The sequence below is a fragment of the Crocuta crocuta genome, unplaced genomic scaffold (assembly GCF_008692635.1).
Source record: "Crocuta crocuta isolate KB4526 unplaced genomic scaffold, BGI_CrCroc_1.0 scaffold125, whole genome shotgun sequence".
NCBI lineage: Eukaryota > Metazoa > Chordata > Mammalia > Carnivora > Hyaenidae > Crocuta > Crocuta crocuta.
The window spans coordinates 7,070,796-7,098,064 of record NW_027531143.1 but is presented as its reverse complement, the minus strand read 5'-3'; the positions used below and the strand labels follow the sequence as shown (position 1 = coordinate 7,098,064).

Below are 27,269 nucleotides of genomic sequence, written 5' to 3'. Positions count from 1 at the left end.
TGCCTCAACACTGGGAGAGTTACTGATTAGGCAAGATAAAAGCAAGTCCTTTGAGTTCCTTCAGGAAGCAACCAGACAGATAAAAAACAAACAGGCAAAACAAACAAAAAACTACCACAAGAATAAAGTCTATTCTGTACTCTAGAACCAGTACTTGTGTTATACCCAGATCGCAGTATCCTCACCGACCAGAGACCACCAGGGAGACCGAGTCACACATGCAAAGGCAAAGGGCTGTATTACGGGCTTAAGCTCAGGGTCACAGACTTCACCAGCGTATGGGTCCATGCTGAGAGCCTCGAACAAGGGCAGAGTAGGGTTTTTATGGGGTTTGAGACGGGGGAGTTACAGAAGTTGTGACATGGGAACAGTGATCCAATCATAATAATTCAACATCATTGACAGCGGGTTTGACCATACACATTGTCTAGAGTATTCGTTACTTTGGCGGGATCCAATTACAACATTTAGAGTACCTTTAAATTCAACCAGTCACAGAGCGAGCCTAGGGTCTTGTTCGGCGACTAACAGGTTAACTTTAACATTAGGTAACAGGGTCCTATCTATAGTTTCTATCTCCAGGCCTCTCCCTTAGTAATGTGGAGGGTGGTCGCTAGACTTTCCTGATTGGGTGTTGCAAGGGTGGTTTCTCCTGCCTTGGGCAATGTGTAACTGCCTGATAGATTCAGGAAAGCTGAAACTCAGGCCTTCTAGTTCAGAGGGGAAACTTAAAGCCTGTCATGGAGTCAGTTTGGTTTGGACGTTTAGACTTGTGGCCTTACACTTGTACTAGGAACACAGACTATTCTTTAAGGCCACTGCTGAGCCGAAGTTGGGGGATGGGACCAGAGTAAGTTAAAATGCTGCAAGCTGTTTTACATAGATTCAGCTGTTTGTTTGTTTGTTTCGGTGTTCCCTACTTGTTAGAAGCTTTTGGTCAGTTTCCAGAGTTCCATAAAAGTTGATTCTGAAAATTTTTTGGCTGTTTTTGCTTTTGTGTGTGGGGGAGACACACTTTGAAGTTCCCTACCCACCATTTTCCTCTTGAGTATTATCTGTAGTTTTGTAAACATCTTGACGCCATATCAAATTATCCTTTTAATTCTTTTTTTTTTTAAACTTAGGATTTCTTTGATAAGAAATGGTGACAAACTTCCATCTCAGGATCATTTGATTGTTCAAGAATACATTGAAAAGCCTTTCCTAATGGAAGGTTACAAGTTTGATTTACGAATTTATATTCTGGTAACATCATGTGATCCACTGAAAATATTTCTCTACCATGATGGACTTGTGCGAATGGGGACAGAGAAGTACATTCCACCTAATGAGTCTAATTTGGTAAGTGACATCAGACAAAATCAATGATTTTATTCATTTGTTCAACTTGTACTTTTTAAAGTACCTATTGTATGTCATGATTATATGCATCCGAGTCCCTCATCTCCAGTTTTTATAGTCAGGAATTGTGTGCATAAACAAGACTGCTTCTAATTTATAGACAGCTTTGTGAAAATTAGAAAAAATGATGTCTCCTCCAGCAGGCTAATTAGGAGAAGGCACTCCCTCTGGGTGCTGTGAGCATAAGGATAGATTTCAGAGCACACATGTGTATGTAGTGGCTTTGTATAGAAATGACATATACACATGTGTATACAGTGGCCCTATTTAAAAATGAATTTCAAAGCACATATGTGTATACTTTGGATAGAAATGGCTTATTTAGAGATATAAGTAAAAATAATATCTCATTGAGAAGTATAGACAAAGTGTCATGAGTATAGGGATAGTTTGTGATTGGCTCCTCATAGAGGAGGTGGTATTTGAGCAAGCTCTACATAAAAGATAAGATGTGGGAGAAAATATATGAAACAGAGAAAGCAAAAGTTATCGGGAAGTAGAGTTATTAACTTTTGTTTGCACAAATGAAAAGATGATAAATTTACATTGACCAAATGTGAAGCAGGGACATAAATTGGCAGTTTCCATGTGCATTTTATAATATATTAAGTAGAGCTTTCTGTAGATATTTTTCCATTAAGACTTCCTTTGTGCAGCTATAACATATAACTGCAGTTTATAGCTTATGAAGGTCAAAATGTAATTTATTATCACAATTTTTCATGCAAATCACAAACTTTAATTTATAGTGAACTGTAATTTATTATCTGTACTTAAAAGTTTAATTAACTTCTACCCTGTTTTTGGATCTACTAATTATAGTAAAAATGACAATTAATTAAGTATTGTTTCCCATTTTATCAAAGGCCTGGTTTTTGTTCTCTTCCAATGTTATACACAGAATTAATTGCATAAGAGTGGTCATATTTTAAAGTTACATAATGACTGATCATAAATGTTGCTATGTTCAGTTAACTGAAAAATGTTGGAAACCTGGCGAAGGAAGAATGAGGGAACTGTCAAATAAGGGAACTGTTTTCACTGGAAAGAAAGATAAAAGAATCATCTTTTTAAAGGTCATAAGGTGTGAATATATCCAGTCACCAAGTAATATTTGAACTCTACTGCGTTCTAGGCATTGTGCTCGTTTTGGAAAAACAGTGACCAAGACAGATACAGTGCTTGACCTCTCAAAAGCAAGTCTAGTGGGGAGGCAGAAAATAAAATAAGCAGTTATAATACCTGATGGTAAGTGTAATGGCCTAAGAAACTGAGGGTGCTATGGCAGTGCATAGCAAGAACATCTAACCCAGTTGGAGATAAAGGTTAGAAAAGGAGTTCATAAAGTGAAATATGAATAATGAAGGGTCAGCTTGGTTGGGGGCAGGGTGGGATGGAACTTCAGAGATAAAAATGGCCCAGAGATATGGTATGTCTGGAGAAAACAGACATGTTCAGTACTGCTCTCTATACAGACTATGAAAAGGTGGGTGTTCAGAAATGAGGATGAAGATTCTAGAGGACAGATCTTTCAGGACTTTTTAGACCATGTCTAGGATTTTTGGAATTTAACCTAAGAAGAAGGGGAACATTGAAAGATTTTAAAGAAGGAAAGGAGGAATGAGTTTTTTGTCCTAAAAAGTTAACCTGGTCTGTGGTGTGGGGAATCTGAGATGGGGATGTGGATGGATTGGAGAGGTGAGGGTAAGAGAGAGGGTGTATTTTGGTCCACCCACATGTGAGAGGAAAGATGGCCTTATTTGAAGTCACAGTAGTGGGGCTAGACTAAGAATAAGAACGCACATTTAAGATATATTTATGATAACATCAATAACATTGATATAATAATTTACTGACGAGTTGGATTTGTAGAATGAAGGAAAGGGAGAGAGAAATTAAGGTAAAAACTCAAGATTTTTGGCATGGACAGTCAGGTAGATGGGGTGTTATTCACCATGATAGGGAATTTGGGGCTGTTAAAGGTCTTCCAAGCTGGTGTGTTTGGTTTGACATGCCTGCAGGGGCCTCCAAATGGATCTGTGCTATAAACATTTGGATATATAGTGTAGGTCTGGAGTTCAGACAAGAGAACTGAGCTACAGGCCTAATTTGAGATTTGTCAGTTCTTAGATTATAATTAAAATAGTTGACCTGGGTAAGAATGAGTTATAATACATGTGAGGCAGATAGTCATGCTTTAAGAGAAAAGAGTAAGGAAAGACATAGGAAAGGGTAAGACTTGGAAGCTCATTTAGGTGATAAAGTGATTTCTTCTAAAATCTTAAATTATATGGATGTGATTTGCTTAAGTACACTGGGTTAGGAAATCATAAGGAAAGACCGTGAATCAGGAAATGTATCTCACTTTGCCAAGGGCTTTTGACCATGTAATCTTGTGGCTTTGGTTCACATGTACAAAGAACGATCTCCTATATAAATGTCAGTGTTCCTCATATATCTCTAAAATTCAGAAGTTCACCTTTTTCAATTTCACAACCAAGTTCCTAGATTAAGATATGAAAAATAAGAAAAAAAGTAATACAAAATTTTATCTAAAGTGAGATCACAGTTATGTAAAAGGTAAGCTTAAGGAAAAAGGCTGGAAAAAAATAAACCAAAATGCCTTCATTGGTGGTTTTTGGAAGGCATATTACTGCATATTTGTTTCTTTTTTCCTATTTCCAATTTTTAAAATAGTGTGTGTGTTTATAAGAATTAAATATTGGTAAACTATATATAAGGAGATCATAAGACAGAATTTCAAACTTTGAAATATATTAAACATATATTTTTTTGCTACCAGTGTAGCAGTTGGCCAGTTCTTGAAAAGCTTTGTATATCCCAATTCATTGTATTGAACCTGTATGCTAAAAAATAGGGTGGAGAATAGTTATATCCTGTTCATACCTTGCAGGTTACTATTTGATTTATAGCTGTCTTCACTGCTTATGGCCAACTGGCAATAAAATGCATAGGAGGGGATTTTTGTCAAGGTAGATGTGAAATTGGAATTTCTAATCCTACTTACAAAGCTACTATTTTAAGAAAAATGCAAAGTTCCATTTCTTACTTTTTTTCATTAGGATAGCTAGAGTTTTTATTACTGCTATTATTCTTGCCACATGGAGAGCCCCTCAAAAAATTATTTTCCAACATTTTTTTTTTTAGTTGAAAAGTGATTTCTAGTTTGGAAAGTAGGAAATGCTATAGTTAGATTAATTTTCTTTTTCTTTAGATCAAGCACTTAAAATTAGATAAGCATAAGATTTATATTCTTTCTTTCAAATATCACTTAACTTTTTCTGAGTTTCATTAGGGTAGGGACTGTGTCTGTCCTGTTCACCTTTGTATCCACAGTGCCCAGTACAAGTTCCTGCAGATAATAAGTAGGTGCTCCTTAAATATTGTTTAATGAACGAAAACATAATTCTTAGTTAGTGATGGGCACATGGGTTAGTAAACAGCATGTAGCTGAAATGATAAGTTCTGCACATATGAACTGAAGATGTTAATACTATAGATGTAAGTAACTAATGTAAATAAAATATGATGCAAATATACCTTGTTATTAAGAAACCTAAATAATGATCATGTACATGAAGTATATGATCATTGTGAAGCACCTGGCTATCTAAAGTAATTTCTGAGAATAGGTTCATGAGGGCAGAATTTATAGATTTGATGAATGTCTGTGCTCAATTCATAAGGAACCATTAGATGTGTCTTAGTTGACAATTATGAAAGGTTTTAAATTTTGAATTATGTTTCCAGTTTATTTGAGGATAACAGTATCAATAAATGTATGACTATAAAGAGACCAAAGCACAGCAACTCCGGTAAGGAGCACTATACATTTATACTGTTAATCATTTAGACACTGTGTGGCATTGTGCGGGGCTTCTGTCTGTTGGGTCTAAGTGCCCTCTGTTTTGTGAATGACTTCAAGTGGCCTCCCAGTCAGTGTGAGAGGGCAAGGTTGTGTTTAGTAGCCCTGCCTTTTGGTTTATGCTACTTACTTGAACTTTCATTTTTCATTTTTCTTTTAAAAGATATAGAATGCTCTTTCAGAAAATTCCCTTCCCCAAATAAATTTGGGTAAAAACTGTAAGTGACTAAAGACATTGAAAATAATGAAAACAAATAGTGTTTTTCTTGTTTAGAATTGTAGCATTTCACATTTTCATGTAATTACTTTATATATTCTTATTACTTTAATACTTTAAAAATGCTTACTTATTTATTTTGAGAGAGAGAGAGAATGTCCAAGTGCGAAAGGGGCAGGCAGAGAGTGAGAGAGAGAATCCCAAGCAGGCTCTGTGCTGAGCAGAGCCCAATACGGGCTCAATCTAAAAACCATGAGGTCATGACCTGAGGCAAAATCAAGAGTCAGACACTTAGACAACTAAGCCATCTAGGCACCTCTATTTTATGGTAGATATATTTTGACTAATACATAAAGTAACTTTGTAGATGACTGTATTTGTAATCCTTTTATTGGAAAAGTGCCATTTCACTTAATTTGAAAATTCTCTAGATCATTGTGAATTTGTCAATTTGTATGTTTTAAAATTTAAAAAAGTCTTTCATCTTTGAATGCTTTATGTTCTGTGAAACCTCAGTTCTAAAGTCTCATAGGTGATAACAACTTTGGTTCTTACTTGTTACAGACCCAGTTATACATGCATCTAACAAACTACTCTGTGAACAAGCACAATGAACGTTTTGAAAGGGATGAGACTGAAAACAAAGGCAGCAAACGTTCCATCAAGTGGTTTACAGAATTCCTACAAGCAAATCAACACGATGTTGCTAAGTTTTGGAGTGATATTTCAGTAAGATTATACCATTTCACAATTATAAGTGTCTTTCCTCAGATTAATTTAAAGGATTGTCAGCATTTTAAATAAAGAACAGATTACATTAGATTGGGCAGATGAAGTATTGTCATGAAGGAGGTAGGAATTGTAGCAGACCTTGATGAGCCGTGTTTTTACTGCTAGGGATAGGAGAGAGGGGTTCTAGGTACAAGCAGCAGCATAGATGTAGGAGAATAGGAAAAGTGGCCCAGGTTGGCACATATGGTATTTGTGGGAATTTTATGGAGACTATGGCTGAAAAGATATGTGGAGGCAAAATTTTAGGTCTGAAAATCAGTGGTTAACTTGGTAGACAGTAAGGATTCAATCCTTCCAGATTAAAAAAAAATTTTTTTGTTTTATTTATTTCTGAGAGAGAGGCAGAGACAGCATGAACAGGGGAGGGTCAGAGAGGGAGGGAGACACAGAATCTGAAGCAGGCTCCAGGCTCTGAGCTGGCTGTCAGCACAGAGCCCGACGCAGGGCTCAAACCCATGAACTGTGAGATCATGACCTTAGCTGAAGTCGGATGCTTAACCGACTGAGCCACCCAGGTGCCCCAATCTTTCCAGATTTTAAGGGAGGAGAGTAATAAGGCCAAAGACTCTGAATTTAAAAAGATAAATCTGAAGATGCGTGTGGGTTGTGTTAGAGTAAAGACTAAGAGTAGGTAGAGGAGGGCACCTGGGAGTAGTTCAAGTGGAAAGAGTGGGCTGAGATGAACCATAGTAGAAGAGGTAGCAATGAAGTAAACATTGAAATTATAACTGAATGTCCCAAATTGCAGAGAAGTATTCAGACACTCCTCTGCAGTTTTAAGGAGGAATTACAGGGAGAATGGGTTGGCTTTATCTCAAGTAAAGTAGGGAGGCATTTATTTTGAAAAGATATAGAGCTTAGTTTTGCAAGTGAGGGAAAAGAATTTTATTCATTTATTCATTCCATTCATTCATTCATTCAATCATTCATTAAACATTGATTGAACCCATAAGCTTGTTTCTGGCTGATAATTTGAAGATTTAGAAGATACAGCTCCAGTCCTCAAAAAATGTAAGAGTTTTGTAGGAAAGACCCACATACAAATTGTTAATAAAATGTAACATGGCATGTATAACAGGGGCATGCATTGGATTCTGTGGGAATGTAGAGGAAGACCACATATAGTAACTTTCCTTGGGTGGGGATAGGAGGAGGACTTCCTAGAGGCATTGGCACCTGAATTAAGTTTGTAAAAGTTCATGAGACTACGATAATAAGTTCTAGAGACTTATTGAACTTGTAATATTTTCAGGTAGAAAGATTAAGCAGGTAGTTAAAAGTGTACGTTTGAAGTGTAATTGATAATTAAAGCCATGGTGGTGGATGACACTGCAAATGATAAGGGTAAAGAGGGAAAAGAAGCAGATCTGAGAAAATAACATTGGCGAAACTGCCCCTTTATTAAGAGAAGTATCACAATGGTAATCAGAGTTAGAAGATTATGTCTGTTGGAAGTACTTAATATGATAGGATTATGCAATATGATTTAGCTTTTCTTTGGGAGCAGATACTATAATATAAATAAATCTATCATGGAAAATGGACATGAAAGTTTATAGTTAGTTCTCTCGAGAAAATTAGAAAAATCAATGTCATTATACTTATCCTTTCCTTGTTTTGTTGGTTGAATTTTTCATACCTTATTTTCTGTATCACAGAATGTAAATCCAGAGGTCCTTTGGTGTCAGACAAGTAAAAGGGAGTGAAATGGTCTGGATAGAAGTAAACAGAGTGTGCAGGGAGCTGTGGTAACTTGAAAAGCATAAAAGTCTGAAGGGGGTGGACACTACTCAGCACCAGCCTTTTGTTGCCACATGGTATTTTGGGCCCAGTGTCGTTCATTCTTCTAATTTGTCAATAGAAGGTCTAAGTCTACTGATTTATGAAATGTTGGCAACACATTTAAAATGTTTTGAAAATGTAGAGGCTCCACCAAAAATGTGTATCAGCTGAATTTTGTTGGAGGCCCACCAACTTGTTAACTCTCTATCCTATCTTCCTTGCAGCCTAAATACATACGAACAAGAAATCTGATTACAAAAATACTGTTTATATATCTATCCATTTATTCTACTAAGTCCAATTTGCAGAAATTCAAAAAAGTATTTTATTTTAATAAAAAAATTTTTTTAATGTTTATTTATTTTTGAGAGAGAAAGAGAGAGAGAGAGAGAGCACAAGCTGGGTAGGGAGAGAGACGGAGTCACAGAATCCGAAGCAGGCTCGGGGCTTTGAGTTGTCAGCACAGAGCCTGATGTGGGGCTTGAACTCACAAGCTGCGAGATCATGGCCTGAGCTAAAGTAGGATGCTTAACTGACTGAGCTACCCAGGTGCCCTGAGTCTCAAAAAAGTATTTTAATAATGATAGTTTATTATCATGGTAGGTCAGATGCATTAAAGGTGTGAAATTTATTATTTCACAAAAAAGCAAATGGAAGATCATACATGATGATACCTGGATGGTTTAATGAATGAGTCATTTGATGAATAGCTCAGTGAGACCAAGAAAGTTTTATACGCCCTGTGATATCCCTTTTTTGTTGTTGTTGTTGTTTCTACCAAATTTTCACTTCTGTGTGGGTTTTCACTTCTTCAGAGAAAAAGTGGAACTTCTTGGACTGTCTCGGTGAGGAATATATAGAAAGTATCAGTCAGAGAGAAAAACGAGTATCATAAGCTTTATATCCATTGGTTTTAAGTGGTACTTCCCCTACATAATTTATTAGGAGAAGGTATAGAAGTCAGACTAATATTAATAAGAGGGCATGGAAATGGACCTTTCTGTGAGAGCCTAAAATATAATTTTCATATATAACTTGAACACGGCCAATGTGTGCCTATTAAGCTTTGACACAATTTGTGATCTCTTCTATAAAGGGGTAAATTCTGCACCGTCCTTGCCTATATTAGTTATAATGTATAATAACAATCTACAAATAAGCAATTAGTTAATACTTAGTAAATTATTAACTTTTCCAAGTATTTATCTTTTAACTATATTTACCTTTATTAAGAATTGCATAAAATATATCTGTTTAAGGTGAGTTAATGAAATAATATATTATAAAAAAAGGAGATAGAGAAGGAAGTCAGTCAGTTTTTATGTGTATGTCATAGTTTACAAATTTCATGAAGTTAACTTTGGACTTTTTCTCAATGACCTCTTTTTTGGGGGGCAATTTCTCTAAAAAGTAACTGTCCATATATGAAAACTGACATCCAGTACCTCCTGTGTAACACAGAGATGTGTGCTTTAGTGCTGGTCAAGAATGAGTAAGAAGTCAGTAGAAAATCAAGCCCTGGAGGTTACAATGATTGTAATCACTCATAAACCCCATTCTTCCTGAATGCTTTTTATACACTGTAGATGCACATCCACAAATCATATTTCAAAACAATGACACTATGTTGGAAATTCTCAAAAGCATTAGTGGAGTTTGATTTGTGTTTGGTTATGTCACTCCTGATTTTCACATATACCTGTAGTTTTGCCTTTGCATTCCTAAAACTGTGTTTTTTTATGTAGAAAAAACACAGATTTGTAATTCTTCAGAGTCTGTTAATATTCAGTCTCCCATCCCACACTGTCTGAGTTGTTTCATGCAGACATTTATTAGCCAAGACTTTAACTTTTTTTTCCCCTATTCTCCAGTATCTTCACTAATACATCCAAAGATTTATATTAAGTGATTTTTTCTTTTATCTTTATATACTTGAGTATTTTTAATGTTCAGTTTTTTGTTTTGAATAAAATTTTTCTGAGAACAGCCTCTCATAACATCTCTAATACCCCAAATATTATCTGGGTTGGGATTCTGGATAACAGCAAGATAGTAATCTGTGTCCCATTTTATTTTCTCCCATATAATGAATATTGCTCCCACAGGTAATGGAATGTTTGTTTCTGACCTGAAATATGAAGTGGAGTAAGGAATGACAGGATAATTATAACAGTAATAGTAATTAACACTTACTGAAGGTTTACTCTGTTCTAGGCACTATGTCAAGAATTTTACATGGAGTCTCATTTTGCACTTACTTCAGTCTTGTGCAGTAGGTATTATTACTATTTCCCCTTTACGTTGGGAAAGTGAGACTCACAAAGTTTAAGCAACATAACTGATGTTGTACACTAGCAAGGAGCAAAGCCAGGAATAAGCCCAGAAAGCCTGGTTAGAGCCAATCTCTCAACTGCCACGTTATAGTGCCTATCTCTGTAGAGAGGGATTTAGAAAGACAATATATTCTAAGGCAAAAAATCAGCAAGACCACTTTTATACAATCCATAGCTTGTTCTTAAACTTCAATAAACCAACTTTTTGTTGTATTAGCAATAGTATTGTGTGTCCTCTTCTCTCCAGTAAACCTTATGAGCTGCAAAATCATCACCGTACAAAGAAGCCCACCCTCTTCTAGATTCTGTCCCAGCCTTCCAGCCTTTGTCTCCGTGAATGTTGTATAATGCTGTTTGTGAAGTAGTTGACTCTCGTTGTAATTTTTCTTCTCTGCCACTCCTAAACCCTTCGGTATGGTTTCTGAGAAGGCTACCACGTGCTCCGACCTTTATTTATTTATGAGATAGAAGCCACATTTATCGTGTTTTTTGTTTTTGTTTTTCTTGAGAGAGATAGACAGCATGAGCAGGGGAGGAGCACAGAGCCTGACATGGGGCTCCAACTCATGACCAGGAGAGATCATGACCTGAGATGAAATCAAGAGTTGGAGTCTTAACTGACTGAGCCACCCAGGCGGCCCATATCAAGCTTTATTTTACTTAATTGTTCACAGATATTTTTGAGCATCTACTAAGTGGCAGGCACCAGTGTAGGCACAAGGCCATGACTCTAACTAAAAAAGGAAAAAGATCAGCTGATTCTGTGCTGTGTGAAATGGTGCAGTAAGGGATAATTATGGCTACTTTTGACTCCAGGGTCAGGGAAGGTCTTTCTGAACACCAAGGAGCCAGACATGGGAGAATTGGGAAGAATGTTCCAGAACGAGGGAACAGTTACTGCCAGGGGCCCTAAGCAGGCACGTGTGGCTGGAGTGTAACGAGCAGGACAAGAGTTGCATGAAATGGAATCAGAGCAGCGCAGGGGCCATGTGTCATAGACCTTTGTGAACCTGGCCAGGGTGCTGCTCTGTAAGTTCAGGCCTTATTTCCACATATGTAAATAAGATACACAAAAGTAAGGCATTTTCACTTCTTCTTTTTTTTTTTTTTTAAATCGCTCTACTTGCAGGAATTGGTTGTAAAGACTTTGATTGTAGCAGAACCTCACGTCCTGCATGCATATCGAATGTGCAGACCTGGTCAGCCTCCGGGAAGTGAAAGCGTCTGTTTTGAAGTCCTTGGATTTGATATATTGTTGGACAGAAAACTAAAGCCATGGCTTCTGGAGGTAAGGCATTTCTTTAAGAAGAAAGGGAAGTTACTACTGTTCTTGTGCATTAAAACAAATGTTTTTAAGCAGGTAGTTGGCACAGTTGTCTCATTAACTGAACAGAAAGAGGCCTGAATGGAACATGTGGGAGAAGAGAACAAACATTCAGAGAATAGAACAGTTCCAAAAATGGACCAATATGTGTTTGATATTACTTTTCCCAAGTTAATTTTTGAGAGCATTTCTAGGCCAGGAGTTTTGAATATACGTGTGGATTTGCTTCTTACTGATTTATCTACTTTCTCCACTATTTTCTCAGTCTCATGGCCTCTATTACTCCATGACCTCTGGATGTCTTTCCTCTGTGTGGGTGCCTGAGCTTCAGGACCACAGCCTCCTTGTCTTCATTGGGTTCCTATTCAAACTCTCCAAGAAGAGAGAGAGAGAGAGACTCTGATTGGCTCATTGATCAGTATTCAGTACCTAATACCCCAGCTGGCATGGCTTCTCTCTGAAGCCATATTATATGTGTGGGGCTCCCTCACGTCAAGCCTGTTAACTGTCTACCTTTTGGGTTTGCTGCCGGTCCCTGGTATGGTCAGGGTCATTGTTATTTTTCTCTCATTATAAAAGATCACTTAATATTAGGAAAATATGAAATAATATAAAGGAAAAATGAAAGTAGTCTCTGCTTAAAGTTTGTGTATCTTTTCTTCCAGTCATATTACATCCAGAAGAAAACTTAGAAGTTTTCTACCCTATTCAGCAGTTTCCTCTCAGACCCTTGATTTGGAGTCATAGAGTGCATATTTAGGAAGCTTTCTCAGAAAAATACACATATCTAAACATTGAGTATTTACTAGATTAGTTACATTTTGGAACATATTGCTACAGAAGGTATAATCAACAAGTACCTTTCATTTTATGCTGAATACCTCTCCTTTTTTATTAATGATTTTAAAGTTGGAAGTTCTATCTGTAATGTGCAAAAGCAAATTGAATGAGTGATAGATAACCAAGACACTTAAAATATATTTTTAGGAAGGAGCACTTTTCCACTTTGAGGCCTAATGTGTTTGTGTGTGTGTGTGTGTGTGTGTGTATGTGTGTGTGTGTTCAATCTGCTGTGTGCCAGTATGTTATATTTACAATCAAATACAGATGTCAGATGTTCAAATTTTGTTCCTGCCTGGATCCTAGAAATAAGGTTTTGCTTATTGTTTTGAGTCCTTCATTACTTGAGTATGAAAGCATTTGACTCTGCACCTTACTAGGCCCAACACTGTCTTCCCTAGGTTTCCTACTTTGTTTGCAATTATTCTTTCCTGTTCTTAACTGTATTTTTTCCCCTGCTCTGCTACTTGTCTTTTATCCTTGATGGGGTGGGGAAAAAGTGAAGGCACATACATGAAGTGGTACTCAAAGTATAGTAGGAAGTAATGACTATGGATAATTTAGTTACCTGTTTTTAAAAGCATTTGTCTAACTGAAGCTTTATATGAGCTTGGTAAATCAGAATTGACTGAATGGCTGAATTCTATATACTTTTTAAAGGTTCAAAACACTATTGTTTGCATTAATGTCTCATCATACTTTATCCTCTCCTTTATCATGTCCAGATTAATAACCATTAAAAAAAACTCCACACAACACTCAACAGCTAACTAGCATTGTTTGCATTAGCATTTTTTCATTTCTCTTTCATTTCCAGATCAGTCAGAACCATTACAAAAACTTTATAATAACCCATCACTATGGATCATGAACATTTATTGTATTAAAACAATTAAAATATTCTTATTTAGATCTTGCTTCTTTGTGTTTTCTCCCAGCTGCAATTGTAGTGGTTCTAACATATGTTGTTAAAAACCTTTTGGCACCATCAAGTGGAATAAGATAGAAGGTGCATCTGAGGATGTGATAACTTTTAGTTAACTGGAATAATTGCAGGTAATGATTCATAGTGACAAAACTGCAGAAATTTTCAAGCGTAGAAACATTTTTAGGGAAAAGTATGAAAATTGGGTAGGGTATGAATATACTGCTAATACTTTACTTACCCTTGAATTACTTTCAACAAGTCACTGTGTCGGGGGTGGAGATACAGGAAGACAGAATAGTTGCCCTGGTTTAGTGGGGACTCAGATATGTGTCTTATGGTAATAGTTAACAGGTATAAGTAGGGAATAGGGTACCAGCAAAAACAATAGAGTGATTGATCTCTCTGTGTACAAGTGTGTATTTGACAGTTAAAAAAAAAAATCTTTGCAGAGGAGGGAACTCCTGAGCGGAGTATTTAAGGCTGTATAAAGTACGGTGGGGACTGGGAGTTGGGAGAGAAGGAGGTGAGATGAGGAGAAATTACTGGGCAGAGGGAATAGCTCTAATTTGGGAGCACAGAAGCTGTTATGGATACTTTGTTATGTGCATGAAATGATTGTGCTTGTTTTGATAGTAAAACTGTCATTCGGTTGGTTAATAAATAATATTTATCAATTTAATTTGCTTTCTAATAGTTTTCATTTTTGCATGCATTTACAAGCTGCTGAACTCCAAGACCCTAACATCTGCTGGGTTTACTCTGTTTTAGAATTAGGGTAGGAATGAGAACCAAAGGAGCCATCAACATCACAGAAATTTGAATAAAACCCTAATTTTCATAGTTTCTCCTGTCTTTAGTTTTTACTTTACTTTTCTCATAGAACATTGGAGAAATCCAAAATGTTAATTTAAAAAAGCTTTTCTACCTTTTCATATCTTAGTCTGTCTTGTGTGAGTACTTTCTCCATAGTCCAATTTCTTTTTTATGGTAGTAGAGGGAAGATTCTGACATAGGTAAGGGAGGGTCTGAGATCACAACCATCCTGGTTGTGAGGGAGGGGTATGTCTGGAAGAATACCAGATGGCAGTTTTGGAATGGAACACCCAAGGAGTTCTATAAAGATAGATTACATTTCAGTGAACCACTTAATCATTGTTTCCTAAATGTCTGGCTTATTTTACAATCCTGTTATACATATGTAGCAGCTGAATGATCATTAATTGCATTACAAATTCCAGAGAGTTGAATCAGTATGGAATGGTTATTTTTTTTTTCATATAAAATATATTACCCTTTCTTTACACTTGTAAGAGGAAATACTTAAGAGTTTTGAAGTAGCAGATTAATAAACTCCCTTTCATTTAAAAAAAATTTTTAAATATTTTATTTATTTTTGAGAGAGAGAGAGACAGTGTGCAAGTAGGGGAAGGGCAGAGAGTGGGAGACCTAGAATCCAAAGCAGACTCCAGGCTCTGAGCTGTCATCTGGAGCCTGACATGGGGCACAAACTCATGAACCGCAAGATAATGACCTGAGCCGAAGTCAGATGCTTGACCAACTGAACCACCCAGGCACCCCAGTAAACTCCCTTTCTTAAATTTTCCTGAAATAAACGGATGTTCTTGTAGTTACTAAGCTATTCCTTTCTCCTTGGGACCACATCACATAGGCAGAATTATGTCTATCACCTTCTAAATCAGAAATCAGTAAAGGCATAATATAGTTGTGGTTTCTCTATAAATGGAATAGCATGCATCAAAATGATGGCATGAAAGATTTTCATGATATATGGGTAAGAGAATATAATTGGAGTATAAAATAGTAGTTTTAGTATAAGCATGTATTTAGAAAGTAAGGTAAATATTATAAATATGCATGCATAGCAAATACTTACCATTTAACAAATGGTGAGCAATATACTATCAAATAGATGACTATATGCTATGTAGTGGGATTACAGGTGATTTTTCTGTTGTTTGTTTAGCTTCTATTTATATACTTCTATTTATTTATACTTCCTACAACCCCCAGAGTTGTAAAATGCATGCTGTCAAGTTTTTTTGTATCTTATGGAATGGATTTGTAAAAGACAACCCTCTTCCAGGCTAGGGGCATCATATTTGTTGAGATTGTCTGTGGTGTTAGGTGGTGGTCGTGAAGCTGAGCTGTAGTTTAGAACTCAGCATGTTCTGAGTTAATTACATAATTTTCTTAAACAGTTGCTATTCTAGTTACATTTTCATAACAACAGCAACTCAATAGCAACAAAGATAAAGACAAGAACTCCAGCTCTTGAGGGGGTAGCATATTGTATACTTGGTTTCTGGGTATACAGAGTTACTGTCACTTCAGCATATTGTTTACTGGGTTTCAGGGTATATACAGTTACTGTTACTTCTTATTTTTCATCTTTTTACAAATGTTTATTTATTTTTGAGAGAGAGAAAGAACATGAGCAGGGGAGAGGCAGAGACACACACACACACACACACACACACACACACACACACACACACACAATCAGAAGCAGGTTCCAGGCTCTGAGCTGTCTGCGCAGAGCCTGATGCGGGGCTCAAACTCATGAGCTATGAAATCATAACCTGAACAGAAGTTGGATGCTTGACGAAATGATCCACCCAAGTGCCTTCTTATTTTTCATCTTAATAAAATCCTGGGAATCATGTTGGAAAGAACACTCACAGATGGCTCATTTATTCCCAGAATTCTTATACAGTTAAAGAAGCTCATAGAGATTAATCTGCAACTACCTTTAATGGTATCTTCTGAGTTATATACTCATTTTTTTGGAAATGAAAATGATGATTATTGTTTGATCCAGGTAGAAAGAAAATAGCTTATTTTTTAGACTGCAGTAGACAAATTTATCCAGAAGATCTGAAGCAGTGAAAAGAGGGCATTGATAGTTTCTGCATGCTAAATAAATGCATATGAGTATTACTATATTAGTAACATGCACATCTTTTTTGTTACATCATCATTATTATTGTTAATACTGGTCTTCTAATTTTTTTGTCAGAATGAGTCACTTGTAACTTCCTGAAACTTAAAACCTAGAGCATGGAGTGCTGGGCTGGAAAGGGTGAAGAGGAGGGAGGGGCACATATACTGACTGAAGATCCTGAGCTAAGGCAGCAGGGGAAGAGGGCTGTGAGAGCAGTCAGTTCCTTGAAACTCCTTGACTTAGGGGGGTGGGGAAGGGAGGTGTGACAGTGGTACCTGGGCCATCCAGTATGCGATGCTTTGAGATTTATTGTAGAGTTTTTCTGTTGGTTGGAGATCTTGCATTAAATTAAAAAATATGAGTTGAATATTTATCAACCTACCAACATTTGGCCATTCTCATTGTTTTCTTTATAAATTTCAGATTAATCGAGCTCCAAGCTTTGGAACTGATCAGAAAATAGACTATGATGTAAAAAGGGGAGTGCTGCTAAATGCATTGAAGCTACTGAACATCAGGTAAAGTCTTTTCTTCATTGTTTGGAAGGTTTCCAGCACATCTAGCCTGAAACAATCACTTGTACATATGGTTGGCTTGTAACTTTTTTCTTTTCTTTCTTTTTTTTAATTTTTAACATTTGTTTATTATTGAGAGACACAGAGAGACAGAGCACAAGCAGGGAAAGGGCAGAGAGAGAGGGAGACACAGAATCCAAAGCAGGCTCCTGGCTCTGAGCCATCAGCACAGAGCCCGACACAGGGCTTGAACTCACAAACCTTGAGATCATGACCTGAGCCAAAGTCAGCCACTTAACCGACTAAGCCACCCAGGTGCCCTGACTTGTAACTTTTTCATATTTTGTTGATTTCTTGATTCCATTCTTCAAATCCATTTAGTGTTTTCTTTTTAAATATCGTTTCCTTTCTTCTACATACTGCTTCTCCTTCTCCCAGTATCATGCTCTGAATCTATAGTAAATATGGTTAAATTACAGTGTTGGTATAATTATTCAATATAGAGTATAAGGTTGAACTGGAGAATACCTGAGGAAAATATCTAGATTATCATCCTCACCTTAAAACAAAAAACTAAAGCAGAAGGCATTCAGCATTCAAGAAGTAAAAAAACAAACAAAAAAAGACAAAAAAACCCAATAACCCTCAAACACATAGATTTCCTACTTTCTGTTCAGAAGTCTTCCCACTGTATCATGCTGCCTGGGAAAACAGAAATGAGAGATGGTTATCAAGAGAGGGTTAACCTTCCCATTGAAAAGCATAAGCAAGATTTCCTTTTTTTTTTTTTTTTTTTAAAGGCTGAATAATATTCCATTGTATGTTTATACCACATCATCTTTATCATTCACCTAAGGATGTACATTTAGATTGCTTCTATGTCTTGGTTATTGTGAATAATGCTACAGTGAACATGGGAGTGCAGACATCTTTCAACTTCTTTGGATAGATACTTAGAAATGGGATTGCTGCACTAATATTATTAGAATTGTACATGATCATGTACCTCAAATAATTGGAATTGCTATTTTGTGGGAAAGCTTTTGGCTCATTATAAAATAAATTTGTTAGAAGTTTAGTTGAAGTGCTTAATGAAGTAGTGAGTTGTCTGCCTTACAAGTGTTCAAACAGTGTTTAGGATATTGGATTAAAGGACTTCTGAGGTCATTTAAGCCCAGGGATTTTATGAATTCGATTGATTCTCATTGTCATTTAAAGAACTCTAAAAAAGTTGTGGGATGCTTCCATGCAATTTATTTATTTTAAGTGTTTTCAAGCATTTAGCAGATACCTGCATGAGAAATAGCTTTATATGGAGAGCATTACTGAAAGAAGAGATTGATACATTAATTTGTTTAGAAATTGTCATACAGTCCCTTCTTTTGCTTGATCAAAAAATGACTTGCTTAAATTTTACTGATATTTCGATTATCCTAAAAGAAATGAATAGAAGAGATGTAGAAGGTGAATTTTTGTTTATTTAGCTTACACAAGTAGTAGGCCTATACATTTTTTTAACATTTACTATTATTATATAAGTAGGCCTCATGTTTTCTGTTTTTGTTTTTTGCATGCCATTGCCAATGATGTTACTAATTTAGGACATAATCTATGGGTGTTTTGGTCTCTTAAAAAGTGAGATATATACAGGTCAAACAGAAATGTCTAGACTTAAAAATAAAGGAGAGTTGGAATTAATGTTCCTTATTTTTCTTAGTGTGTTCCATGAAGAGCATTTAGTAGAACTCTTAACATTTAAAGCATGTGCTACTAAGGCTTACATTGCAGGTGTGCCTTTTCTTCCATCCAGATGGAATGCTCCGTGGACATATATATGTGTTAGACTTGTATTTCAGATCTACGCCATACATAGAGTATGGCTTCATTACCCCAAAGTTCATTTTATGAGACTATTCTTTTAATCTCAAGCAAATCCAGGAGAATGCAGATTGTTCAGAGTATTTCATCACAAACCCTGGGAGTACAGAACCTCTACTTTACTACATGGAAACACATATCCAGCAGCTGATTAGATTATTATGATGTGTATATATATTATATTTTGGAGAGAGAGAGAGAGAATGCGAGCAGGGGAGAGGGACAGAGGGAGAGAGAAAGAGAATCTTAAACAGGCTCCACGCTCCGCATGGAGCTTGACACAGGGCTTGATCCCATGACCTTGGGATTATGACCTGAGCTAAAACCAAGGGTTGGATACTCAAATGACTGAGCTACCCAGGTGCCTGTGAATACATATATTCAATAAACTTTGGTTTATATCTCTAGTATGCCTCTTCTTTTGCAAATTCTCCTCATAGGGATAAGATCAGGGCTTATTTGAATTCCTATGTTTTATCTTTTAGGACCAGTGATAAAAGGAGAAACTTGGCCAAACAAAAAGCTGAGGCTCAAAAGAGGCTTTATGGCCAAAATTCAATAAAAAGGCTCTTACCAGGTTCCTCAGACTGGGACCAGCAGAGGCATCAATTGGAGAGGCGGAAAGAAGAGTTGGTATGAAAATTTTAACAACATGGCCACAATTTGATTTGCATAATTCATCGTTCAGATTTTATTTGTAAAATTTCTTCCTTTTTAGAAAGAGAGGCTCGCTCAAGTACGGAAACAGATCTTAAAAGAAGAACATGAAAATCGGCATATGGGGAACTATAGGTAACTGTGTTTCCATTTTCTTATAGATTGAAGAAGTAAAGTGTCAAAACAACTATTCTACATTTTTTGACCTTTTAGACTCTTTTTGAGCACTATTTATTTCATTCCTGCTAGCTAGTTTCATGGGTGGTTGTATGAGATCTTTTAAACCTGATACGATCCTGTGACCTTACTTGCTTATAATGTAGTATTTTGAGAAAGTCAGGTTTCAGGTCTCCTCGTTTTCTTCCTGTCAGAGATTTCTTTCTCTCAGAGGATTGCTCTACTATGGTTAAACTTAGATATGTCAGGAACCAGGCAAAGAGTGAAAATGTTGAAGGAAGCAGGTATGTATGAGACAATACAGAGGAATGTGGACTGTGTTGAACTGGAATCCATCACAGTATCCTTTGACAGGATAAAAGAGGTGCCCCCCGCCACCCCACTAAATTCCTTGTGTTCTTGGAAAGATTGCCCCACCTCCCAACCATTAACAGAAATAGGTGTGAGAACTTCTCACACTCTTGGTAAAACATTCTTTCCTGCCTCAACATCCTCAACAGCAGCAATGACAATACATTCCTCTCACTCTGCCTTTACTCTCTTCTCCCATCAGGGAGGCAAATTCCACCACTGCAAAAGAGAATATCAGGATTAATGCCTGCATTCTTGTATATGTCAGTAACCACACTGTACGTGCACAGCATTCAGATTATTGCTTGTTACCTGCTCGCTCCCGTGAAGATCTGTATTTCTTCAATATGCCCAGTTGTAATTCTTATCCAGCCACTTCCCCACAACCAAACCCTTATACTATGCCTTCTAGAGCTTCATTGTTTAATGACCATTCTCTAGATAAACTTTAATTTGCATAGGTAACCAATGACAATTTGTGAATTTCTTATACCTGTGTTCATCTTTATTGCTAGCACCTAGTAAAATGACTTCTCAGAGTAAGTGGTCAAAGAATATCTATGCAATTGACCTTAACTCTTGTACTATGATAGTTTCTTTTAAACAAGTTGGTTTGTCTGATTTTTTGTAGACGAATTTATCCTCCTGAAGATAAAACTCTGCTTGAAAAGTATGAAAGTTTGTTGGCTGTTGCCTTTCAGACCTTCCTTTCAGGAAGAGCAGCTTCATTCCAGCGAGAGCTGAATAATCCTTTGAAAAGGATGAAGGTAAAGGAATGAATGTTTATGAAGAGAAAAATGAATGAAGCCAAACAATATGTTTTTAAAAACGGCCCACCTTTGTCCCACGTATAAAAACATTTTAAGAAGCATTTTCCTTCTGTTTTATCCGTTGGTAGCATTTCATAACCAGCCAAGTGATTTCATAAATTAGATGTCTAACAGGACAAATTATGCAGCAGAGAATGTTGATATTATAATATCAATCTATTGTAATAAACGTGTCTTCTCACAGAGGTGTGTATGTGCAACTGAATTAAAAATCCATTGAATTAACCTAGTGTTTTTTGATGCTCTTATTACTTGTATAACTAACATTATACAGTATTTTTCCCTGAAATACTGTATAGACCTGGCATATGGGAAGTAATTAAATCACACACATGCATAGACATGGAGTAATCTGTTTACCAAAATGTCTGTCAGTTTTCTTTTGTAGCATAATAAACCACTTATTTGCTCATATTCTGTAATCTGACTAGGCTCAATTGAGTGGCTCTTAGGTTGGGGTTGTTTGGAGTGAATCATATAGTTGCTTTTATCTGGAAGCTTACCTGGGGCTGAAAATCCAGGAGGGCTTCCCCCATCTGTCTGGTGCCTCAGTTAGGATAGGTGGAACATCTGGGGAGCTGGCTGGATATTGCATTCTCTCTACATGGTCTCTTAGCAGGCTACCCAAATCCCATAATATGGTAGCTTGGAGTTCCAAAAGGAAGCATTTCAAGAGCCTAAACCCAGTGTGCAAGTGCTAATCAAGCCACTGCTTGTGTTGTGCTTGCTAATGTCCCCTTGGGCAAGTAAGTTTATGTGGACCTATTAAAATTGTTGGCACTTTATATTACTGTCATTTTGTTATGGTGATAACCTCCATTTCTTGGATACACTGTTAAACTGAGTGATTCAAAAATCATGATAAAGTTTATTATAGACAGATTTTGCTATCATCTTTTCACTCAAATTCTGTAGCAGAAGGATACAAAGCCACTTTCAATCTGGCTACACCTAAAAGACAGAAGCAGAAGGAATAAAGCCAACTGCAATGTTCTTTTCTTCTGAAAGGGTTTCTTTAGACATACCCAGATGTTTCCACCATTAGAATTATATTCTGTGGCCCCTTTGCTTTTCTTGATCAAGACAGTGGGAGACCTTTGTTCATTTTCCTTCACCTGCTCTGCACTATTATTTGTGTCTCCTGTGGACACAGAATCTGTGTCATCTACTCATTACTGTGTTCTGCAGCCTCACTTTTTCTGCTAGAAAACCTAGGAATTTTGGAAGCAAATAGACCAATATTCAAATTCTAGCTCCTCCATGCATTAATTTTGTAACCTTAGACTAAATTATTTGAACAATAGTTTCCTCATAACTAACATAGTACTATTAGAACTATACTTGTCAGGTTGGTTGTTAAAATAAAATTGAAGTTAATTAAAGGAGTCTGTATAAAGTAGTTGGCACATAATAAATTGGCTTCATATCTTAATTCCTGTATTCTTTGTATTCTTCAAAACCTAGTTTAAATGTCACCACTTTGCCTGCCCTATTCTATTGATTAGTGAACCTCTTCTTATACAAATATCATACTGTCTGTAGTACTGTTGCTTTTGACTTTACAGGTCCTTTATACTTCCATATAAATTTTAGAATCCCCTCAATTCTAGATTTTGATTAATTTTTGCATTACAAAGTGGTTGCTGGGATTTTAATTGGGACGATAAGGAATCTATAAAATAATTACTGGGGGATTAACAGCACTGAGTCTTCTGATCCATTAATATGGCATATTTTTCCATTTACTTAAGTTTTAATTACTCAGCTATGCTTATAGCTTTTGGTGTATAATTTTTGCACATTCTTTATTAAATTTTTTAAAAAATGTTTGTTTTGAGAGAGAAAGAATGTGTGAACAGGGGAGGGGCAGAGAGAGAAGGAGACAGAGAATCCCAAGCAGGCTCTGTGCATCAGTGCAGAGCCTGATGTGGGGCTTGACCTCACAAACCTTGAGATGAAGACCAGAGCCCAAATTAAGAGTCAGATATTTGACCAACTGAGTCACTCAGTTGCCACTAATTACATTTATTCTTAAGTATTTGATGTTTTTGCTACTATTGCCAACTATACAGTTTAAAAATTTTTTCATTTTTAAATTTGTATCCAGGATGTAAACATATGATTATTTTTATGTATTGCCCTTCTATCCAGTAATTTTTTAATAATGTATTTTTATGAACAGCCACCTCAAATTAATTTCTGGTGTTTATTTGGTTAGTTATTTATATATTTATATATTTATTTGGAATTCTTGCTTAATTTCCATACATCAAAAATTTCTAGTTTTATTTTTGTTTAAAATTTCTAGTTTATTTCATTAGTGTTAGAAAACATTCTGATTTCAATATTGTAAAATGAACTGATACTTGCTTTAACTCAGTAGAGTACTTATTTTAGTGAACGTTCCATGCGTACTTGAAAATAATGTGCTGCTACAGGTGTTGGTTATAGAGTTTTACACATGTCACCTAAGTAAGTTGGGCTATTCGTATTGTTCAAATATTCTGTATCCTTTCTAGTTTCTTTGCCTTACTTGTTCTAGCAATTTCTGAGAGATTGTTAAAACTTACAACTGTGACTGTGGATTTTGTTTGGTCAATTTTTGTTTCATACACTTTGAAGTTACAAAGGTGTTTCTCTATTGAATTCATTTTTTAAATTTCATCATTATGAAATGTTTATCTTTCTCTCAGGCAATATCACAGTATCTTAAAATTTACTGTGTGTGACTCATGTAGCCACAGTAGTTTCTTTCTTATGGTTACAGTTGGAGTGATGCATCTTTTCCATCTATTTATCAACTCATCGGTGTTCTTATATTTAAGATGTCTCTGGTAAATACCATGTAGTTGGGTCATATTTCCTTTAAAATTCAGTCTGACACTGTCTGTCTCTTGATCATTTCACAGATTTACTGGTATAGTTGGGTTTGTCTTCTCTTTTACTCTTTGTTCTGTATCCCATCTGTTCATTATTCTCTTGATGATGTTCCCTTTATTCTTTTGGAAAAATCAATTATTTTTTGTTATGCTATTTTATCTTCTCTTTTGGTTTTTTGTTATATTTTAGCATAATGTTTATAAAAGAAATTACAGGATACACCCTTACATTATAATAATCAACCTTATTAAGGAACATAATAATTTAAGTTAAGGACCATAACGATTTGTATTTTCATTTAGTGACTCCCTCTGACTTTGTGCTATTAACATATATTTTACTTTTACATATCTTACAAACCTCAAAATACATTGTTGTTAGTGTTGTCTAAGCAATTAGTAGTCTTTAATAGTTTTCTAACTAGCCTTTCCTATTTACTCACATATATACCGTTTCTTGTATTCTTCATTTTGTCATGCAGATTCATGCTTCTAACAAGGGTTATCCTTCTTCATTTTGAAGAAGCTTTCTTTAGTACTTTCTTTAATATTCCTTAGAACATAAGTTTGGTGGTGATTAATTTTCTCCCTTTTTCGTCTTTTTTGGTCTGCAATTGTCTTTCATTTTTGCCTTCTTTTTTAAATGGTCATTTGACTGAGTATAGAATTCTATCTTGGCAGGGTTTTTTTTCTTCAGCACTTTTCTAGATGTCATTTATTTGTCTTCTGGTTTCTATTGTTTCTATTCAGAATTCAACCATCATTAGTTTTGTTTTCTTTCTGGATATAATATGTCTTTTTTCCCCCACTGCTTTTTGTTTTGTTTTGTTTTTTGCTCACTCAGAATTTTGACTTTGATGTGTCCATATGTGTCTGTATGTAGTTTTCTTTATATTAATTCTGCTTGTTATTTTCTCAATTTCTTGAAGCTCTGGGTTAATGTATCTTATTTGGTTTTGGAAAATTCTCCTCCGTATTTCTTCAGATATTTCTGCTGCATTATTTTGTATTTGTCTCTTTATGGGACTCTAATTATACATATATTAGATCATTGGACAGCATGCCATATATCTTTGAAATCCTGTTCTGTTTTTCCTTTCCTTATCTTTTTCTGTGCTTCATTTAGGGTAATTTCCACTGATACATCTTTACTCTGCCCAGTCATAAGCCTATCTGGTTGTTTCTTAATTTTTTATTGTATTTTTCAATTCAATATTTGTATTTAAAAAATGATTTTGAATTGTTTTTAAAAATTTTATTTGTTGAAATTCTGCATCTTCCATTCATTTTGTTTATTTTTCATCAATTTTCTTTATATGTATATTTTCTTTAATATGTGTATAGTAGTTATTTTAAAATCCTCATTTGTTAATTTTAACATGGGTATCATTTATAGACTTGCTTTTTTAAAGTGTTTTTTTCCTTTTTATTATGGGTCACTTTTTCCTGTTATTTTGAATATCTTATAATTTTTAAAAATATTTTTTAATGTTTATTTTTGAAGGTGGGGAGGAGCAGTGAGAGAGGGAGACACAGAATCCAAAGTGGGCTTCAGGCTCACATTAAATATGTAAATGTGTCCTGACATAATGTTGTATGTCAAATTTGTTTCTATTAAAAAAATAAAATAAAGTTGAACTGGGTCCAGGCTGGGTTGTAGTAGTTTTATTAGCTTCTTCTTTCCAATGCCTCAAGGATGAACTTTACTTAGTGTTTATTACAGGCCTCACTCTCTATCAGTCTCTAAAATCTGTGAGGCAGCAGAGGACTGTCAGTGGCTTTCACATGTCTCCGTCCTCCTACTCCACAACTACTGACTAAAATCGCTGTCAGAGAGACCCAGCTCTGTGAGCTCCTCTAGATGTTGCACTAGCTCACATGACCATTGAAAACTCTATTGGGTTCTCTTTATCCCAGCGAAATCTCTCTGCCTATTATAGACCTGGTCTCTGCCCATCTGTGTGCAGACTTGACAAATGATCCCAAAGTAGAAAGTGGCTACTCATCTCTGCTTACCTATAAGAACTTTTCCCCCTCTGGTATTTAGTTTCTTTTACACTCCTTTTAGTCCACAACTTTCTGGTGTCTTTAATAAATGTGAGTGTTAAAAAAAAAGTGTGTAATTTATCTGTCTTTGTCTAGCTGCTATAATGAAAGTATTATCTGTTATGACCTTCTTTCTCCTAAGCAGAATTAGAACTCTGAGTTTCTTTTTAACTATCTTGTGTTGCTGTCATTGGAACTCATTGTAGGATTATTATCTAATAAAACATTAAGACAAAAGTATTTTGGTATTTTAACTGCTAAACTTCATTGGATTGGGGTGAAGAGTAACTTATTTTTACAAATTTCCATTGTACCCTGAGGTTTCTATATTTTCAAAAACGTTTTTTTAAGAGACACTGAAATATGTCTTAAATACATAAGTGAAGGTATGATATATTTATAGGTTGAATAAATAACTCAAAGAAGCCATAAATTATACCCCTTTCAGTACAGATATTATTCTCACGTTGCTCTGGTTTGCTCAACATCAACTTCAGTATATGTTTTTACTTTTCCCTTTGACTTCAAAATGATTCTGGAAGAGCATATGAGAAGATACTATGCTCATAGAATGAACACTTCTCATAAAGATACTATTGAGCAATAGTTAAAATAGTTAAATAGTTAAAATTTTGAAAGAGTTTTCATCAATTGTGCCTATTAACCAAATACTAACATTAGATTCTTCTAAATGAAACTATTAGGCCAATCATCAGTTTTCTGTTTGAAGTTGTAATATATTTTTGCGCTAATTAACCCAGAAATAATTGATGAAATTGTGTTTTGGAAAACGAGTGAACTTTTAGAAATTTCAAAATGTTCAATAGGCTAACACTGTATATTGTATATAATATTGTATATAAGAGAAGTATCATACTCTAAGATTTTGCATGACCCTTTATTTCTCCTTTGATCTGAGCAATCTTCGTTAAATAGTTCTAGGACTCCTTGTTGTACACTATTTTATGGTGATTAATGTACTTGGAACAATTCTAGAGTTCATTAATGATCACAATTTTAATTTTTTTTAAGGAGGAAGATATTTTAGATCTTCTGGAACAATGTGAAATTGATGATGAAAAATTGATGGGCAAAACTGTCAAACCTCGAGGACCAAAGGTACAGTGCCTCTACATTCCTGTTAGTTTCCCTCATTTTTTGTTTCTTTCCCTAATACTAGTGAAAACCCTATGAGTTAGGGCCAAGAAGGACTTATAACTAGTACCTTTATTCTGTATTCTGTATTACATTTTTCTCCTGTCTCTAGACTTAGAATGATCAGAGTTTTGTAGCATTATGTATAAGGCAAATCATGACTCTGGAGATCCTCATGGGGACCCCACTTATTGTTGACTGGGGAACATTGAAATTGTGTTCATTAAAACGGGTATGATTTCTAGGAATAAATAGAAAGCTGTCATGCAAGCAAAAATGGGCAGGTGTTTGCTTTACCTTCGTCTGCTCTTTAGCT

At 35.6% G+C, this 27,269-nt stretch overlaps 1 protein-coding gene across 6 annotated transcripts in view; it reads left to right on the top strand.

Moving 5' to 3' along the window:
• The window catches only part of TTLL7 (tubulin tyrosine ligase like 7), a 139,514-nt gene that overhangs the window by 61,892 nt on the left and 50,353 nt on the right, over positions 1–27,269 (top strand). For all 6 annotated transcript variants that reach the window (XM_077771049.1, XM_077771051.1, XM_077771050.1 and 3 more), the window contains 8 exons: positions 1,125–1,341; positions 6,069–6,233; positions 11,541–11,699; positions 16,889–16,983; positions 19,344–19,491; positions 19,577–19,650; positions 20,675–20,810; positions 26,831–26,917. In XM_077771049.1, the coding sequence (XP_077627175.1) occupies positions 1,125–1,341; positions 6,069–6,233; positions 11,541–11,699; positions 16,889–16,983; positions 19,344–19,491; positions 19,577–19,650; positions 20,675–20,810; positions 26,831–26,917 (1,081 nt within the window). The remainder of the gene's footprint in view (positions 1–1,124; positions 1,342–6,068; positions 6,234–11,540; positions 11,700–16,888; positions 16,984–19,343; positions 19,492–19,576; positions 19,651–20,674; positions 20,811–26,830; positions 26,918–27,269) is intronic.